The sequence below is a fragment of the Petromyzon marinus genome, chromosome 2, assembly GCF_048934315.1.
Source record: "Petromyzon marinus isolate PM22_M1 ecotype Great Lakes invasive population chromosome 2, UKy_Petmar_22M1.pri1.0, whole genome shotgun sequence".
NCBI lineage: Eukaryota > Metazoa > Chordata > Hyperoartia > Petromyzontiformes > Petromyzontidae > Petromyzon > Petromyzon marinus.
Genome location: NC_133668.1, coordinates 12,446,587 through 12,466,782, shown reverse-complemented (window position 1 = coordinate 12,466,782; position 20,196 = coordinate 12,446,587). Strand labels below are relative to the sequence as shown.

General features: G+C 49.1%; 1 protein-coding gene across 6 annotated transcripts in view; it reads left to right on the top strand.

Moving 5' to 3' along the window:
* Positions 1-20,196, top strand: part of LOC116947137 (voltage-gated delayed rectifier potassium channel KCNH8-like) — a 186,658-nt gene that overhangs the window by 132,623 nt on the left and 33,839 nt on the right. For all 6 annotated transcript variants that reach the window (XM_076070038.1, XM_076070034.1, XM_076070029.1 and 3 more), the window contains 2 exons: positions 5,312-5,561; positions 14,972-15,186. In XM_076070038.1, coding sequence (XP_075926153.1) covers positions 5,312-5,561; positions 14,972-15,186 — 465 coding nt within the window. The remainder of the gene's footprint in view (positions 1-5,311; positions 5,562-14,971; positions 15,187-20,196) is intronic.

The window sequence follows — 20,196 nt, the reverse complement described above, 5'->3', positions numbered from 1 at the left end:
CCACCTACGCTTTCCCATCTGAATGCGAACCCACTGAGGTCGCAATACCTGCAGCACTGTGACCGGGCCCTGCCAGGGCCGGTGCAGCTTCGCTGACGTCCGCAATGGTACCTGCGGGCAGTGCAGCCAAGCCAGGTCACCCACTGCAAAGGGATCCGCGACCAGAGGCTTAGCCCGCAAACACTCGTTCGTAGCTTGCTCCGAACGGAACGTGGCTGGCCAATCTCCTGCACGCGATGGGACAGGGCGCAACTGTGCCTCAATTGGAGGGCTCGGCTCGCGTCCATACATCAAGAAAAATGGTGAATATCCCATTGATGCATGCGGCGCCGAACGATAGGCTGTCAAAACCCCAGGGATGTGCAAATCCCAGTTTGTCTGCTGGTCATTAACCAAGTGACACAGCATCCCCGAGAGGGTGCGGTTAAAGCATTCCACCATCCTGTCTGTTTGTGGGTGGTAAGGGGACGTCCGCACCTTTTTGACACCCAGCATATCACACACCTCCTGCAACAGTATGGAAGAAAAGTTTCTGCCCTGGTCCGTCAGCAGCCGCTCCGGAGGCTCCCTTGTCAGCAAGATAGCCATTTACAAAGGCGTCCGCTATTGACGCCACCATCTGGTTGGGCAACGGGCAGGCAAAGGGCCATCATGTAAAGTACTCCATCCCCACCAGTAGGTATCTACACCCTCGAGGGGTGGCGGGGAAGGGGCCCAAGATATCGAGGCTCACGAGCTCGTTTACCCGGGAAACTTTAATGGACTGCAGGGGAGTGGTTTGCACGACCGGCGGGGACTTCTTGCGCGCACAGTCCGTGCACACCGCTACCCGACGGCGGATATCGGCGGACATGCCTGGCAAAAAATAGCGAAGGCGTAGCGCAGCCTCGGTCTTATGGCTACCTAGATGGAGCAACTGTCGGATGTGAACATCGGAGCATAGCTGACTCCGCAGGGAAGAGGGCACCACCAGAACTTTACGATTCACGGTCGTGTCCCAGCGCATCAACAAACCCTCCCAGATGAGGAAAAACAGATGAGGAAAAACTGACGTGAGGAGATCGTCAGCGTGTGCCGTCTCCGCCAGCCGGCGAAACGGTGCCAAAGACATGTCTGCCTGCTGCCGGTTCCTCCATTCCTGCAGGGTGAGCCCTAACTTGGCAGAAACCGGTGCCACGATCTCGGGTTGTGCCGCGGCCGGCGGTCTACAGCGCGCGCATCCGTCGCAGCAAGCGCACTTAACGGGGGCTGCCAGTCTGGACAAAGCATCGGCGTTCGCATGCCTGATTCCTTTCCGATGGACCGCTCGATATGTGTACTCCTGCAGCCGCTCCAACCATCGGGCCATCTGACCGGTCACTTGGTAAATGTGGAGCGAGTACTGCAATGCCGCATGATCTGTCCGAACAGTGAATTCGCGGCCGTACAGGTAGGGCCGAAACTGCTGCACAAAGTGGACGATGGCAAGCAGCTTGCGGCGCGTGATGCAATACCGCTGTTCGGCCTGCGACAAGACGCGACTTCCGTAGGCAATGACAATCTCTCTCCCCTCTTGAATCTGGGAGAGAATGGCCCCGATGCCCATATCGCTCGCGTCCGTGTCCAGCAGGAAGGGAATCCAAAAATCGGGGTATGCCAGGGGCGGCGCTTCTGTCAACCGCTGGCGCAGTGTCAAGGATGCGTCGGTCTCTGGCTGGCCCCAATGAAACGACTGTCCCTTCGCTGTGAGTGCATGCAAGGGCTTAGCGATGGTTGCAAAGTTCACGATGAAACGGCGGTAATAGGAAACAAACCCCACTAATCTGTGGACTTCAGGCACGGACGTGGGTGTTGGCCAATGACAGACGCACGCCATTTTGTCGGGATCTGTCACAACCCCCGACGCATGAACGAAATGACACTTGGAGGGTTTTAACTTGAGCTGGGCGTCCCGGATTTTCGAAAACACCTGTCGCAACCGGGTTAAGTGCTCCTCGAATGTGTGAGCGAACATGATCACATCATGGAGATAGATGAGGCACAACTCCTACTGCAATCCCACAAGCACCAGCTCCATCAATCGCTGGAAAGTGGCGGGAGCCGTCTGTAAACCCATCGGCAAACAGTTGAATTGAAAGAGACCTTGAGGCCTTCTGAAAGCCATTTTCGGTCTGGATTCGGCAAAAGGTCTAGTGTGAAGAAAATGTTTGCTCCTGCGAGGGCATCTAATGAGTCGTCTATGCGCGGGAGCGGGTAGCCGTCCGCCAAGGTAACTTTGTTCAGCCGCCTGAAGTCTACGCAAAAACCGGCGCAAGACAACGCTGTCCCTCCGGTAATAAGTCAAAGATACGCAGGGATATGATGCTGGCCGTCGCACCCGTGTCGACCAACATGCGGACGCTAACCCCTGCCACCGAGCCTACCAACACGGACATCCCCCCCTTGGCCGCCACCACCCTTCTGGCCAACCGACGCCACTTATTAACCGTGTCCGGCCACGGTCCCGGACCGTCAGCAGGAATCCTAGCTGCCGCCCCCGAGGAATGAGATGCGTGATGGAGTGAACATGGCATGTATGATTCTGGCCAGGTGTTCGAGGTGTCAGCACTCGCCTGAGTCGGAATGGCCGTGGACCGAGGCTGACGATTCCGGCTGATCGTCCCCGGTGCACTCGTCCTGCTGCAGCATCCGCGGGCGATGTGTCCCTCCCGCCCGCAGTGATGGCAGAAGACGTCGTTGGTGAACCAAGGATGATCTCCTGGCTCGCGAGGTGCCCAGCGCCGGGGTCGGCGCTCCACTTCCCGCTGGATCCTCGGGTACTGCCGCAGGGCCGCCACCGTCTCTCCCTCGTCCTCCTTTGCCGGCGGCGCGTGTCTGGTTGGAGGCCGTTGCCGCCCCTTGACGTGACCGCGATCCCACGAGACATGTGCCACACCTCGCGCGGGTCCCGCCATCTCCTCGTAAGCGCAGAGATGGCATGCGACCCATAGTGAGGTGTGGTCTTCCTCCTCCACCACCGGCAGAATCACTCCCGCCTTCTGTGCCATGGTAAGGAGCCGCTCCACTACCAGCAAGTCCAGGGCCGGCTCGTTGAGCCGCGGGAATGCGACTTCTGCCAGCGTCAACAGTTCTGTCCTGAAGACCAGGAGCGATTCGGATGCTTCACGCTGGCAGTTTTTAAACCTCTGGCACGCCCCGGACGGAGGGTCAAACACGTCCGCCATCTCCTTGTAGACACCCTGCAGGGATGCTCTTTTAGCAGGCGGAATCCAGTCAAATACTGCCAGCATGGGGTCGTCCAACACAGTGGGCAGCATCGTCAGGGCTTGCTCCTCCGTCCACCTCATTGCCCGGGCGGTCATCTCAAACCGGCGGACGAAAGAGCGCCATTCTCCCGATCTGGACACGAACTTCTGTATCGCACTCAGCTGGCGGTTACATCCTGGTCCTCCCTTTGCAGGCTGCCTTGGCTGAGGTTCCGGCTGATACCTCGCCCCCAGTTGCCGCTGCTGTCGGAGGATCTCGGGAGGACAGACCAGAGTGTTCCGGCTGAATCTTGCTCACGGTTGGCGCTGCTGTCGGAGGATCTCAGGAGAACAGACTCGAGTGTTCTCCCATGTCCCGCGCGGGACGCACGGTCAGCGGCGTCGCTGATGCTGCTCCATCCCCGGAGAGATGCTGTGGAGTGCCTGGTCGGGAAGGCTGACCGTGGCCCCCGTCTCCTCGCTGGGGAGGTTGTGCGGCTGAGGTTCCCCCAGCTCGTTCGACCTCAGGACCCAGCCGGCTAAGCAGCGCGGTGACTGCCTTCAGCAGCAGATCCATCCTCCGATCCCTCGAGGATGATCTGCGGCGGCGGCGCTGTGTCTGCACCGCTGGGTTGGTGGAGGAAGGTGGCTACACTGGACGAGCAGCTGCCACGGATCTCGTCGATGAGCCGGGAGACGAATCCGGACTCGTCGGTTCCGTTTCGGAGCAAATTTCGTCGTGGGCACCTAGAGCGTCTTCTTGCTGTGTCTCCCCCCTTGGGTTCTTATGTCGTTTGAGGCGAGACATCCCACCGCTGCCACCAGATGAAGAGGAGTCGGAGAATGGTTCAAGCACTTTTTTATTTCTCCGACGCACAGCAACACTCGTTCCAAGACCAACCCCGAACACACGTCCCACAGCCTCTTTTAACCCCTCCATCTCCGCCCTTGCTCCCAATACACATCCGCATCGGGCACGCCTGGTCCGGGTGACGTCACTGCCCTTTAACCCCTGACCCCCGTCCAGCGCATCCCGCGCATGTGATTGGTGCGTGTTATTGTGAGAGCGGAGATGTCGTGTCTACGTGGAGCGTGTGCGTGAGGGTGGCTCGCAGATCCCTTACACATATATAGCAGACAGGACGTCCTTGGGGCAAGCAAAAATAAAGGGCAGACACGGTACAATCCATGTACATTGTTATGCATATGCTTGCAGTGTGCCCTTTTATTATTGCCGTAAAAAAACTGACATTAAACAGCTCAAAATATAACATCAAAGGTGGTTGTAGCAATATACGCAGTGAAACCAGGACATGGGGTAAGTACACCCGCCACCGAGCAAGTTTGCACACGGATGATTGTTTTAGTTTCCGATTGCTCCGCGGGTCTCCGCAGGGGATCACCAAGGCACGCCACGTACTAAAAAGTGGTTGGTTATATAATGCTTTAACAATGTTGCTATTCTTGCAATTCCACGAATTATCAAAATTCCAGTTCCCGATTTTATTTGGCAATCGATTGTGAGGCATTTTTGTTGTTTAATTTTTATTGCGTCGTGGTGCATTGCAGCGCCTCTGGTGGCTGCAGATGCCGTGTGATTTAATTTCATAGAGAATACGTCAAAAAAATCGAAAATAATAAACTCTCACACGCACAATTTGTGACATATGTACACTTTTTTCAATCGATATCTTCATCATCAATTATCTATTCACTGCTGGATGAAGGTCCTACAATGTACAAAATTGCTTTAATCTTAAGAGTTCTGCTGCCTGTTATGATGCCCCCTCAATCCCCGGACATTTGGTTAATACTGCAGATGCATTAACCGTACAAAAACATTCGCCGCTTGCTTCAGAATGGGTATTAAAGATCCAGTGATTTTATTCGCAAGAGTAGGGTCTTTTGTGCCGGCTTCATGGTTAAAATTAGCAAAAATTGCCTGCAAATTTCTTAATTGGAATGACACATACCAATTTTCCCTCCTACTGTGAAACTACTGCAGACTATGTAAAACATTGTTCCTTCCTAACAGTGCTGTAAAAATGGGGTGAATGTCAAATGCACTCACGATTTTATTTGATCAGCTTTTGAAGGACTTCCCGGATGAGCTGCGGGCCGACGTGACGATGCACCTCAACAAGGAGATGCTACAGCTGCCGCTGTTTGAGGCGGCGAGCCGTGGGTGCCTGCGCTCGCTCTCGCTCAACGTGAAGACGACGTTCTGTGCGCCGGGCGAGTACCTCATCCGGCAGGGCGACGCGCTGCAGGCCTTCTGCTTTGTGCTGTCGGGCTCCATGGAGGTGCTCAAGGACGGCACAGTGCTTGCAATCTTGGGTGAGTGTCGGCGCACGCAGACGGGCGCACGAGCAAATATTCGCGTACAGAGCGATCACCTGAACAGCACCACAGACAGTGCTCACCCTAAAAATTATACGAATAACACTAACGAAGGAAGTACCATTCACAACAATCACCCAACTAGCACCATGGACAGTGCTCGTTTAACCCATCTCCGGCGTGCCACACTTACAACACTTTTCTTCAACACACCTCCAATTACGCTCAGAAATTTGTTTCTGCCTGTCCCAAGCCAAGATAAAAGGAGGAGGCTTGGTGTCTGGTGGCAACCGGCCATAAAACCCTAAAGCCAAAACATGGAAAGTCCTTGCAAACAAATGGCCCTCAGTCCCCCGCAGCCCTTAAGTGGGCAGAGGGTGCGAAGAATCTCGGGACTCAATGAGTGTAGACCCGGGCGGTGGTAGTATGTTGTCTGCGCATATCAAGATGGAGAAACAAAATGGGAAGAGCAGAAGGTTGTTCGAGAGGAAGATAAGGTTGGCCACATGGAATATTAGAACAATGACAAGAAAAGGTCAGGAATTAGTGGACTCCTTGAAAAGAAGGAAAGTCGACATCGCATGCATCTAGGAAACAAAATGGAAAAGCATCAAAGTGAAATAAATTGGCTATGGTTTTAAATTGTTATACAATGAAACCACACCAAGGCAAAATGGAGTTGGAGTTGTGCTGAGTGAGGAGATTAAGAAGAAGGTGGTGGAAGTCAGAAGAGTGAATGACAGACTGATCATAGTCAAACTAGTACTGGACAGTGGGGTTGTAAATGTGGTGTGTGCATATGCCCCGCAGATGGGCTACAGTGGGCAAGAGAAGGATTAATTTTGAGAGAGCTTAGACTAGGAGTATCAGAGCTTACCGGTAGATGAAGCAGTGGTGATGAGCACAGACTTAAATGAAAGAGTGGGAAGAGGTAAGGACGGATATGAAAGGAACCATGGAGGATACGGATATGGCAGTAGGAATGCGGGAGGAGAGGACATTCTTCGAATGGCCCAGGCAAATGATCTTGCAGTGATGAAAACCTGCTTCCAGAAGCAGGAGGGTGACCTACCAGAGTGGAGAGGTGAAGAGCCAGATAGATTTTATTTTGATGAGGAGGAAGCACCTGAAAGGAGTGAAGAACTGCAAAGTAATCCCTGGATAGTGTGTGACAACATCGACTACTTGTGGAAGATTGCATAGTGAAAGGAGTTAGGAAGAGGAAGGTGAGACAGCAACTATAGTAGGGTGAAGTGGTGGTGACTAAACAATGAGAAACAAAACTTCTACCATTGGCTGTGGCTAATATACAGCAGTCAGGTTCTTGTTTATTGTTTACAGTCTGCAGCTATAATAATTCAGCAGTAATTGTGGAAGTAAATTACTTACATGAGGAGCAGACACGATCCCCTCGCTTATTCTGGACACACGCATAGCAGCCAAATAGGAGGTAGAGATGAGGCATCTAACAGTTGACCCCCTCCCACCTTCCAGCAATTTGATTTAATTATCGCGATTCGGGGTTGTGATTTAAATAAAACAAATATTTACAAGTTTTTTGCACCTCGTGAGCATTGCTTCTCAGTTTATTTCTGCTGTTTTTACATTATTCTTCACCCCATTTACAATATCAGTAGCATCTATGATTTATTAACTGCTGGATGAATGCCTTTTCATGCCATAATCAAAGAACTTGCATATAATTTGTACACATTTTACATTTGTAGTGACATCAGGGATGTCACTGTATGATGCCAGCCCGGAAGGGTCGTGCCGTTCGATGTTCCTACATCGTGGACAGCACCGTGTGGGTGGCTGTGTGTAACACCAGCCCTAGCGTGGACATCACCGTGTGGGTGGCTGTGTGTAACACCAGCCCTAGCGTGGACAGCACCGTGTGGGTGGCTGTGTGTAGTACCAGCCCTAGCGGGGCTTGGTGAGCACTGGGATAGTGTGGGCACCACGCACAGCGTGTGGTGGGGGCTCCCCCGAGGGGGAGGGGGTGAGTGTCAGCCCAGGGGCAGGGTTGCCCCGGGCTATGGCACTCTGGTTGACCCCATAGACACGTGATCCGGAGAGTCCACACAGGGGGCCCCAGGTGGGGGGACTCGGGGGTGATCACGTGTCCGGAGAGAACTCTTGAGAAGGATCGAGAGGGAACGAGAATGTTTGGGAAGGCAGGCAGGGCCGAGGGTGGAGCAGCCCCGACCGGAGAGGGATATAAGGCGGGTCCCTGAGAGGGACCGGGGTCGCTGCATTCTACAAGCTGGAAGCTCAACATCTACAAGCGGGAAGCTCTACGTCTCAAGCTGAAGCTCTCCATCTTACGAGCCAACCACGTGGTCGGAGACCCGAGTGAGGGATCGAACCTTCATAGCAGTAACTCGCTGTAGTCTGGCAAAGGGGCAGTTACCCCTTTGTGTTATGGTGTTATGGTGTTACAAATAAATGTGTTGCCTCTAAAAGGAACAACGTCTGCGACTCAGTTGGACCCACTACACATTATCAATTATTGCATGTGCAATTCGATGCATGTATCGTGAGTGTAAAAATCAATGTTTAATAATGAGATCAATGTGTCGCTGCATGCCTACCAGAGAGAATTAGACCTATCAACTTGAATTTGGTCACAGCAGCAATGCAGATACTTGTCCAGGGATTAACAAACAGCATCATCTTCAGCACGGTGAAGCACAAATAGGCCACCATCAAAACATGTCAGTGGACAGTCGTTCACAATGTGTGACATCGTCTGTGGTGCTCCACAGCTGCAGGTTGGATCAGTAGCCTGACCCCATCGGACGAGGTTGACCGCGCAGCGACCTTGTCCCGTCCGGAATTGGTTCAGCCTTGTCCACTTTCGTCGTGGAAGGTCGAAGCCAGGGGGACAGAGAGACGGCTCGGAGATGGGGGAGCGGTTCACAACATCAGCTGTTGACCACTCAGCACTCCATGCCGAATTAGCTTTCATGTCCTCTGGCAGCGGATCCAACCAGACTGGGCATCTCGAAGACAGGCGTGCTGATGGGTGTGACAAGATATCTGTATGGATCGGTAAATTGTCATTGGCATGAACCTTTGCCAACAGCTTGGCTGTTGCTTCCTGTCGAGGTGTGGCGGTGGGATGTTGCTGAGTACTGTCAGCCATGGTAGTGGAGTTGGGCGTAGCATTCCAGTTATGGTACGCATCGACGTATTGAGTTGCACATCAACTAGCTTGGAGTGGGACGATCTGGACCAGACTGAAGCACAGTACTCCACTGTTGAATAACACAGAGCCAGCGCTGTTGTCTTGAGTGTCTGGGCACTTGCGCCCCAACTTGTACCAGCCAGTTTACTGAGTAGATTGTTCCGAGTGCTGAGTTTTGCTGCTGTTTTCTTCAGGTGTTCGTGGTACGTCAGCGATCTGTCCAAGGTCACGCTTAGGTAAACCGGATTCGGGTCATGCTTGATATGCTGACCCTTGAGGTAGATGTTGAGTTCCTGGTTTGCTTTCGCCTCATGCAGATGAAATACACTGGAGACTGTTTTGGTTGCGCTTGGTTGTCGTCAAAATCTACTGAGGTACTCCGCCATCATCTCCATGTCTTTTTTATTACTATCTCTACCTCGGTGACTTTGGGTTCCAAGGCAAATATCATCGGCATAGATGAATTTGCGTGACTGTGTCACTGGCAGATTGTTGATGTAGATGTTGAAGAGGCTTGGAGATAGCACTGAACCGTGTGGTAGTCCATTCGTTTGTCTTCTCCAAGAGCTGCATTTGTCTCCCATGTGCACTCAAAATGGTCTATCGTGGAGGAAAAGTTTGATAATTTCTACTACCCAGCGTAGCATCACTCTGGATAGCTTCAACAACAGGCCTGCATGCCAGACCGTGTTGTACGCTGCCATCAGGTCAAGGAAAACTGTTCCAGTTTTCAGGTTTTCCTGGTACCCATTCTCGATTAATGTTGTCAGAGCAAGTACTTGGTCACAGGTACTGCATCCTTGTCTGAAACCTACCTGCTCAACTGTGATAGTGTTCTTCAGTTCCGAACTGATTCGCTGCAGGATCAGGGGCTCCAGCAGCTTAAAACACACGGAGAGCAAGGGAATTGGGCAGTAGCTAGCCTCACTGTTTGGATCCTTGCCGGGCTTTGGGATGGCAATTACCTTTGCCTGGCGCCATGCTCGTGGCATCCTCTGCTTCTGTATGATCTGCGTGTAGAAAGTTATGAGCCTTTGGGCCTAGGTGCTTCAGGAACTTGGTCAAGATGTTGCCATATCCTGCGGCAGTGCCTGATTTTATGCTGCGCAACACCGTTTCAAGCTAAATATGAAAGGTCATCAGTCACCTGTTCACACAGACGCACACAATACCTATTCGCCAAAGTGGCAGCAATTTCCTCCAAGACGCACATTCACTCTTGAGTTACACAATACGCCAACATACGCTTCTACCCACGCGTTCATTGATAGCCACCAATTACCGTCATATTTCACCGACAGACAAAAATTGCCAGCTAGCAGAATGAGCCTCAGGTGATTTATACGCACGCGAAGGCACTGTTAACCCGGATCGCGATGGTGATGATGCACCCCAGGAACAGACCGAAAGCCAAGCCTGTCCATTAAGATAACGAAGCAACTATTAGGTTATAAAACACTAATTAGGATTATTATTGTCAGTGCCTATCATTATCCTATCAAGGGCTGTATGATGGCCAATAATTGGCAGCTGAGCTCTCTAGCATGTGATTTATGAGCTGTGCTCTGCCTGACTATCTGTTTTGTTTTCCGTTCTGATGACCTAACACAATAAACCATTCGGCTACCATGCCAGAGTCTATTCTGGTTACTGAGGGAAGCAGCAGCAATGTTCTCCATCGTCTGTGTGACATTGATTGCATTTCCTCACCTTCAAATTTAACATCGCTCACTAAATTTGGGATCCCTGGCCTTCTCAGTGTCCTTTGGTGTTGTCCGATAATTGATAATTTTATGTTTAAATACATATATTATATATTCATGACAGGCTGGCAGAATGGGATGAACACTTTACCAGTTACAGGTATTTAAATGTGTGGGCCATTGCACCAAGTTACCTTATACTGCTCCTTCAGCTTGAATGTGCCTCATCCTGAATCGTGCTTGGATGGGTTGCCATCAACACCTGCCAGTTTTGCAGATTTGGGCTGTGAGGTGTGGCCAGAAGATGGAAGTGCTGAGTTATACTCCCTCATGTGTGTGGTGGGTTTTCTCCAGGTTCTCCAATTTCCTACAATTCCAAGCCAAACGCTCGTTAATTATACCAGTCAAACATCAAAAGGATGCTGGCCCATGCTGAAAACAAATTACATTTGTCATCCAAGTCATTCAAATTAACATATATGCACCGACTAAAATTTTGCCCGTACAGATTGAAATGATGCAAAGCAGCATAGGTTGATTTTTCTATTCTTTTTTTGCGGCACGAATGAGAGTGGTGAATCAGTGGGCTTGCTCGGCCATTGCAGTGACCTCCCTGTACAGGCTTGAGAAGGAGGTGGGATAATTTACTAATATCAACAATGTTTATCCAAACTAGATTCGAAGCTTTCGTTACTGCAGGAATTACTCTTTGGTTATTTTGGTAAAGTCACGTCGAAAATATAATCAAATAATAATAGAATGCGACGTTTCGGTTGCAACATAAGCAACCATCATCAGGTAAGAATGAATGATAAAACACAGACACGGAAACAACACAGGCAGACAACATGCAGAGAGACACACACAAAGACACACCGAGCGAGACCGTTGCCGTGTCTGTGTTTTATCTAGGTGTGTGTCTCGTTCGGTATGTCTTTGTGTGTGTGTCTCTCTGCATGTTGTCTGCGTATGTTGTTTCCGTCTGTGTTTTATCATTCATTCTTACCTGATGATGGTTGCTTGTGTTGCAACCCGAAACGTCGTATTCTATTATTATTTGATTTTATTTTCTACGTGACTTTATCGAAAGAACCAAAGAGTAATGTTTATCCAAATAGCTTGAGTAATTTGTCATTTTACAAAGTGAAGTTTTTCTCTTTAATGGCCACGATTGGCATTGTGTGCTATTATTTAACTATTTGTGATGAGATGGAATCTGTCACGTGTATCTTTCTTACATTTTATACACGTTCCATATGCACTATGTCCTCATGTGTTTATGAAACAAAGTATAAAAGACGTGTAAATCGTTATCCCATTCACGAGTAGCGTAAGCCTTTTTTTGAAAGTTTGTTTACATTTAAATTAATCCTGTATTTTTTGTTCCAACATTGTATTTAAATAAGAATGTGAATAGTAAACCCAGTAAAGTAGGTATATCCCTCACCACCTCAGCAGGCACTACTGCTATACCTGTGCACAGGGGCACTACTTTACTTCACTCCACACCCCTGAATAAAAGCATTCCTCCCGACGTGGCACCTCCACAAACCACTGTCGTTTCCACAAATCGGCTTCACTGGTGCAGTTTATCTGCCCGTGCTCTGACTGGATTTAGTAGATTACTGACTCGGGGAGATTCAGGATGGCCGTTGATCGGCTTTGCTTAAAATCCATACACAGCTCTTGTTTGGGAGGAGGCATTCCTCCTGGCAAGAGTGAAGTAGTCACAACCGGGGAGGTGGCTTCTTGCTGGACCGATGTCCGACTCCCTGAAACCATACACGCCCTGCTTCCCACAACACGCCCAGTGATGCTCAACGGAACGGCAGTATCTTCCATGCGTATGTTTATCTTTTGTACACAATCCTATCCCGATTGTGCTCTTCGCCTCATGTAATTAAACTTAAAATCCATTCACATCTCTCACACAGCAGTGCAACCCTTGCTGTTAGAGGCCCACCAAGTGGATATTACAGAGCTACATCTGAAATCTCTTTAAGTGACCTCTCACCCACGCGGTAGAGGGCAGCACTCCGATCTGCTCTGCCACCAAGAGTTTTGTCTGTCACATGACCCGTCAAAATTACATATTTTAAGCCTCATAGTTTGGATTTTAGCCCAATTAAGTGTAGTCCCAGAGCCAGGTGTAATCTCCTGAATGATTTTATTTCAAAGTAGCACTGCTCTTCAGGTGAATATCAGCAACAGGAGTGTCCCCAAAAAAACCCCAATGTGATCTACTGGGATCGAGCACCCTTGGAATCTCGCGGCTGAGTTCTGCAACTGCTTTCTCATCTGGCTGGCTGTGTGACCTCTGTGCTACGCTATTGAAATCTCGTGGTTTGGATTCTCTAATGTTTTTCCGTCTCGCTAGCTGCATGAACTCTGGGCTGCGCTGGCTTCACGCTCCACCGAGCAAGCGCGCTGTCGCGTCTCCTCGCTCAGCGATGCCAGGGGAGGCACGTGCATGGCGGCGTCGCCGGCCGTTCGCGGCCATTCCAACAGTCTGCGCGCCTTGTGCTCTTGCCAATGCATTTCGTTCCCACTTCGGTTCTGTGGCTCTGTGCCAGCAGAGATATTTACACTCACTGCTCTGTAATCATTGATACGGAATCACGTATTTATTTATTGTGCCTTTTTGGTGGTTGTGAGCCACTCACTGATCCTAAACGTCACCCGAAGTATATATAGTGGTGAAATGTCCACGCGCTCTTGCCGCGTGCTTATGTTAACATAGACCAAACAAATGTAGTAAATAGACATTATTGCTAATTGAAATAGAAACAAACACTACATTTGTTTCATTTGAGTTTCATTTCATGGTCGTAGGCGGTGCATTCATCAGAAAGCAATTACGTCCTGACGCCAGAAACATTTAGCATATGCGGATAGTCCTATGGAGAGATTTACTCCCATCATGGAATGTGGAATTTCCACCACTGTCTCAGAGCTGTACACAGGAAATGAGTACAGCCTCAACGGTCATTTGAGCAGGAAATTACTTTGATTTTGACTACATGAAGGTAAGTGTGGATTTTTTTTATAATTCGCCAGCTCGCTAAGTTAAAATGATTATTGTGCACATCCTGCCCACTCTCACGTGTATGACCCATGCCTTGCGCGGTGCAGGCAGGGGATGCTTTCCTCTGCCTTCATTTATCGGCCAAAGTGATTTTCTCCTCAATAGAGCATTGATGTGTTGCTCATCCTGTTTACAGCCCTGATTCGGTGGTGGAAATTCTACCTTCCTAATTTTTTTCCCCACATTTTTAGTAAAGTTATATTCGCTCCATCATCCCAAATGTATAACTTTCATAGAATGTGAATTGTTAATCATTGACTCTCACACGTTCATGATTCAGTGCGTGTGTAGTGAGTCCAACTGAGTCGCAGACATTGTTCCTTTTAGAGGCAACAGATTTATTTGTAATACCGTAACACAAAGGGGTAACTGCCCCTTTACCAGATACAACCTTGGGTGGTGACCACTCAGCTAACTACACTATATAGTGGTGTCACTGCGACGAAGGATCGGACCCTCACTCGGGTCTCTGACCACGTGGTTCCTCGTAGGACGAAGAGCTTCCAGCTTGAGACGCAGAGCTTCCAGCTTGTAGAACGAAGAGACCGCGGTCCTTTTCAGGGACCCGCCTTATATCCCCCTACGGTCAGGGCCGCTCCGCCCTCGGCCCCGCCCACCTTTTCGAGCATTCTCGTTCCCTCTCAATCCTTCTCAAGAGCTCTCCCTGGACACGTGATCACCCACTAACGCCCGCTACCTGGGGCCCCCTGTGTGGCCACTCCGGATCACGTGTCTACGGGGTCAACCAGAGTGCCATGGCCCGGGGCAACCCTGCCCCTGGGCTGACGCTCACCCACTCCTCCTCGTGGGAGCCCCCAACACACGCTGTGCGTGGTGCCCACACTATCCCAGTGCTCACCAAGCCCCGCTAGGGCTGGTACTACACACAGCCACCCACACGGTGCTGTCCACGATGTAACATCGAACGGCACGGCCCTTCTGGGCCGGCACCGTACAGTGACATCCCCAATGTCACTACACGTGTATCATGAGCATAACAATCAATTTTAATTGATTAATCAGTTGCATCGTTAATGACCTCATGGGTTCTATTACTGGCCAAGCACAATATCAGTGGCAATTAGTTTCTAAACGTCCCACAGGTTAATTAAGTCAATAATGAGTACCTGGGGCAGTGTGGTCAACCACCGCACATTACACTAGTGACACAAGCTCTTTCCAAGTCATGATGGCTTTAATAGCAACTCGCCAACAACACTTCCCCATGGGATCTGTGGAAGATGTAATTTTTCACCAAATATTTTCTGGGCCACTAAGAGTGGAGTAGGCACACGACTGGTAGTCACAGCTGCAGTGAGCAGTACACTGCATGCGGTGTGCCGGGTCGCTGAAATATTTTCCTGTTTGCCGTCGTGAACAGACCCGGCTGGAACGCAAACCCCTGGGCCTCTTGTCTGTGCGTGCGCAGGCAAGGGCGACCTCATCGGCTGCGACGTGTCGGACCGGGGCGACGTGATCAAGAGCAACGCGGATGTGAAGGCGCTCACCTACTGCGACCTGCAGTGCATCAACCTGCGAGGGCTCTGCACCGTGCTCAAGCTCTACCCCGAGTACGCGTGCCGCTTCCGGCATGACATCACGCGCGAGCTCACCTACAACCTGCGCGAGGGCCACTCCGTACAGGTGCGCGCGCGCGCGCTCCGTGTGTGCCCTGCGTGCATGGACGCAGGGCACAAGTGCTGAAGGCAAGCACGCACTCATCACAAGCGTCCCAGGCATGCACACATGTTCGCACGCACGCACGCAAGTGTCCAATGACTCCTGCAGTTGGCACCTCGGATTAGTACGGTTGTCTATGTACAGTGCGAAAGAAGTTTTAACATGCATGCATGCATGCGTACATGACTGATGAGCCGTTAGGATTAGTTAGCCGTGCATTGTCACTCGGGCAAGCAAATTTGTGCAAAAGCACTATTGACGCGTGCAAAAAACTGCATAATATTAAACATATCAGCCTCATTCTGTTCTGTTTGTATATACCGAAACGGGCTTCGAATTGACAAGCAGTGACCTCACTTTGTGGCGACATAGTCCGTGGAGCATATTTATATCACGCGCTAAATAAACAGGATGGAAATGTATGTTCTGCTGCAAAATTTATTGCACAACTGCTTTAATTAAGACCATCGTGACACCAGAAATGTATGATGAAGAGATTGCCGCAGTCGCCACATTCATCATTCGCTCCTCACGAGCTTTGGTGCGATGAGGATTGTGGAGGAGGGGGTGAGGAACGGGGGAATGGTGAGCATGGGATTTGAGAGGGGAGGAGGGCCCACATAAGACTCTGAAGGGAGAAGCCCCAGAGGTCTAATTTCATCGGAGGATAAAACAAGCGCCGTGCAAACCCAAATTACCCACACGTCATGAGTGCTCGCTCCGAGGCACGTGATCGATCATAAACGGCCACAGTGGCTCGCCCCGCGACTCGCTGACGCCAGCAACAAACGCGGGTGCAGTGAGGCGCGTGGCTTCAGGGAGCCTTCACGCCTCCGTGGCCTCTTCCTCCTCCCAGGATCCTCGTCAGACGACCCACCCCGTCCGTGCTCTCTTCCTCCCCAGTTCTGCTGTCAATTGTATCAACGTGAGCAGTGACCTGCACGGTGTGATTCATTTGGAGCCAGGGGCCGGGGGAGTGAGCGGGAGATGGCTACGCGAGAACACGGCATTGGGATGTTCAACGTCGTGCTCACAGAAACGTTGCTTAGTCCTTGTAGAGACTGATTGTTTTGTAAAACACGAGGTACTTTCCACAGTGACGCAATGATACATTGAATAGGTGTTTTTTTTACTTAGAACATGTGTTTGCCTTTACTGAGCTTTATATTGTAATGATGCATTAGTTGGCATGTGACAATGCATTTATTTTTGTTAATTAAAATCGATTCCCAAACTTAAATGTGCATTAAATCGTAAAGAGTTTGATACATGTATTTGATAGTGCATGTATTTTACCTGTTTACCCAGAACTTGGTAAAACGAGTCGATGGAAGGGAATTCCAAAGTTGGGCAATACGAGGAATGAAGCAGAAAGTGAAGTGTTCTGACCTGCTATGTGATGGTTGAACTCTGACCTGCTATGTGATGGTTGAACTCTGACCTGCTATGTGATGGTTGAACTCTGACCTGCTATGTGGTGGTTGAAGTCAGTGTGGATGAGACAGCCAGTCTGGTAGTCCGGGTCCTCAACATGGGTGGAGGAATCAATGAGTGACGTTTATGGGAATAGTAGTAATAGGTAGTGGCCATTGAATAGTGACAGGGAGATGACCTACTGCTGGTGAGCGAGTGACTGGAGTTGCACCGCCTGGCACACTCGATGGTGACACCGATACCAGAACGGGGGGAACGAGGTGCTGGTGAGCATCGCTGCCTACAGGTGACTTTGTTGTGGATGTTTGTCTTAATTCCCATTCACTCTGCAGCATCCGTTACATGCTGTACACAGACTAATACAAGTTAAAATTCTGCTGTGCTGCAAAGATGCCGTCTGGCGGAGTGTCTTCCAAGGTCAGCAGGAATAATGAATTTGACAGAGAGACAAATGTGCCGTTGAAGTCCACAAAGAGAACTCCACATGTGTAATGAGCGTTATAAATAGTTTACAGGGACAGAATGTGTCGATGCGGTGACAGACAGACCAATGGCCATTGATCTCAGAAACTCGCTGCATGTGTTGTTGTGGAGCCTTAACAGTCATACAAATTTTTACTTGAGCGACATAAATAATTGTCACTTTCTGCAGGAGTACGTGTAAGATTGATAATGGCTGGATTTAATTTATTTTGGCTCAGAAGACCTCATACTGGCCAGGTCAAAGCCAAAATGACTGACTTTACGAGAGATGAGCCAGCATCACGAGCATCTTGAATTTGTATCAATGCAGTCACCCGTGATGTAACCGAGTTCCCAAGCGTATTGAGTTGATTGTGGCAGCATGGATACCGACAAATGCACAAAAACGTAACTGACTATGGAAATGTAGTTTCCATTTTTATTTGTCAATGACTAACACGCTGTGAGTCACGCCATGCAAAGTTTGAATAACGCTGTCTAAGGTTGGGTAGGAGATGCTTATCACAGAGGCCACTGTTAAATGTACAAATACATAAATAGATAACCACAAATACGTCTTCCCGCATAAATAAAACTGTCAGTCCCATCAGACTTGCACACTAATGTTTCATAACAGCAATGTTTAAGCAGGCAAAGTCTGGTTGTCATCAGCAGAGTCAGTCCCATTAAATCAATGCTATTATTTTGGCCGGTGATATAGGCAGGAGCCTTCAATGTTAGCTTTGAGTCCCGTCAGCATCCAATAACAGTCTAAAAGTTAATCGTGTGCCGTGGCGGAGCCAGTAAATAAGTAAACAGACAAATGTGTGTGTCTGTCTGCATAAAAAAAGAATTAGATTTGTGGTAATTTTCCTGAGCACTGCCTGACTCGTTGTGACACCCTTGCGGACTCGGGGAATTCTACGAGAACCTTTTTGTTTTTGCTTTTGGATAAAATCTCATTTGGGGCAAATGTGATATAACTGGTGTGAGCAGAAAAAAAAAACACTAAATATTATAATTGTGTTAGAAAATATTGCACAATATCCCTGCAAATGGTAGATACGCGAATATAATGTAAGTGCAGTAGAGGCGATCGAATGAAGTTCAGAGAGTGCAACGTAGATACGTCGCCCCTATTGCAACAGCTGGAGGAGGCCTTCAGCCAGTAATGGATTGCTTTATGGCGGAGTAGGAGTAGCCTAAGAAAGGAAATCAAGCAAGGAGAGCGCTGTGGGAAGAGACATAGAGTATGACTGTCACCGCACGGAGAAAACGGCATGCAACAAACGTGGCAGTTAATTACTGGGTGTCCATGAAATATTGTTCATTAGTAAATAACTATAATTAAACAGCAGTTTGAGCTAGGTCAATAAACCCCTAATTATGTGCATTTTTTTTATTTGTGTATATTAGTTTCTAAATTATTATTGATCTTAATAATTAAAAATAAGTTAAAGTGATTTTTCTTCTCAAATGGACGGTGCTGATCTGTTTACAGCCCTGACTGAGCCAGCGGTGGAAATTCCCCGATCCCATGGCAGGGGCGGGTTTATTCACAGAACAACCACTGCATGACTTCCTCCCAAAATGGTACTTATTTGATCAACTCCAAAGTAATGATGAGCAATATTACTGATTGTGAGCTGCTCACTCGACCGTTAAGCCACCTGGCTGGTCATATAATTTATTACGCAACATATTCATAATTTATATTATTTGGGTCTTTCGGTAAAGCCACGTAGATAGAAAAAAAATATTAATTGTTATTATTACAGACGGTATGAGTGCACACATCACCGAACAATTACTGAGGGCAATTAGGGAGACCTTGACCCATGGCTGATGATGATGATGAAGATATTTCAGTACCTTCATTCAACTGCACAGGTGCATGCAAGGAATAACACTGAAAGACAGGAAAGGGAACGCATTGAATCAGATAACCAATGAGAAGTTAGAGATATAATTTTGACTGTCCAAAAGATTAAATTGACTCATGTGTGGACACATTGCTGGAAGGGACGATGGCTGATGGACCAGGCTGGTGACAGAGGAGTCATCTCAAGTGCAGAAGCTGGATGCATCATTAGACCATGAGAAATGGCGATTACGTGGGGATGCCTTCGTCTAGCAGTGGATAGGTCATGGCTTTTGCTGCTGCTGATTTATAATGATGCATATACAGCTTATTTATAAATTAATGTGTTAGTTTCTATTCGGGGAATACCCTGATGTATAATTTTTGGTGTAATTCACCATGGACAATCGGTTGCCCTTTGCAGACATATTTTTATTCATCTCAGTCTAGCAGAGGTGTTTTTTAACACCTCCGCGAGTGGACAACTCGTCCGCTGAATGTAAAGAAAAACGGTTGTGAAATAATGCTGCTGCTAAAAATAGCAGCACACTGAATACAATCGCGACCCCTCTCTTGGCTTGAGTGTCTGAAAGGTGAATTTAAAATCGCTGTGACGAGAAGATTACTCTAACTCCGTGCTGTTATTATTATTAGAAAGGCACCTGCTGGTGAGACATTTAAAATACCGCAATGGGAAATGTTCCTTTACATGGTCAATGTCATATATACTCGGAGCGGTGGCACAGTGGTTAGCGCACTGTTTTATAAAACCCATTGACCAAAGTTCGATTCCCAGCCACAGCTAACATCAGTGGCGAGTGATATGCAAACCTGTCCCCCGCCCCCCCCATCCCCCTTTAACAACCAGCACTGACCAGTATGGTGAAGTATGGTCAAATAAACCCCTTGCCCCACACAAAGCAGGGAGGCCATTACCATACATGACTACATGGACTAGAGGGTCTCGGGCACAGGGCTATGGGGCCCATGGCAACCTTGCATCACGTGTGGGCTTCGTTATGCTTGTGCCGTTGCAATTGGTAAGGTGAAACCACCATCAAACGTAGTCTTTCATGTGCCCTGATATCACCACTCCACTCCTCCTCGGCTTTGGTCATCCTCCCGAATGTTCATTCTCCCCGGCAATAACTCCATCGCTGCATTTGTCCATTATTTAACTTTCGCTCTTACCGAATGTTCACTCCAAACGTCCCCTG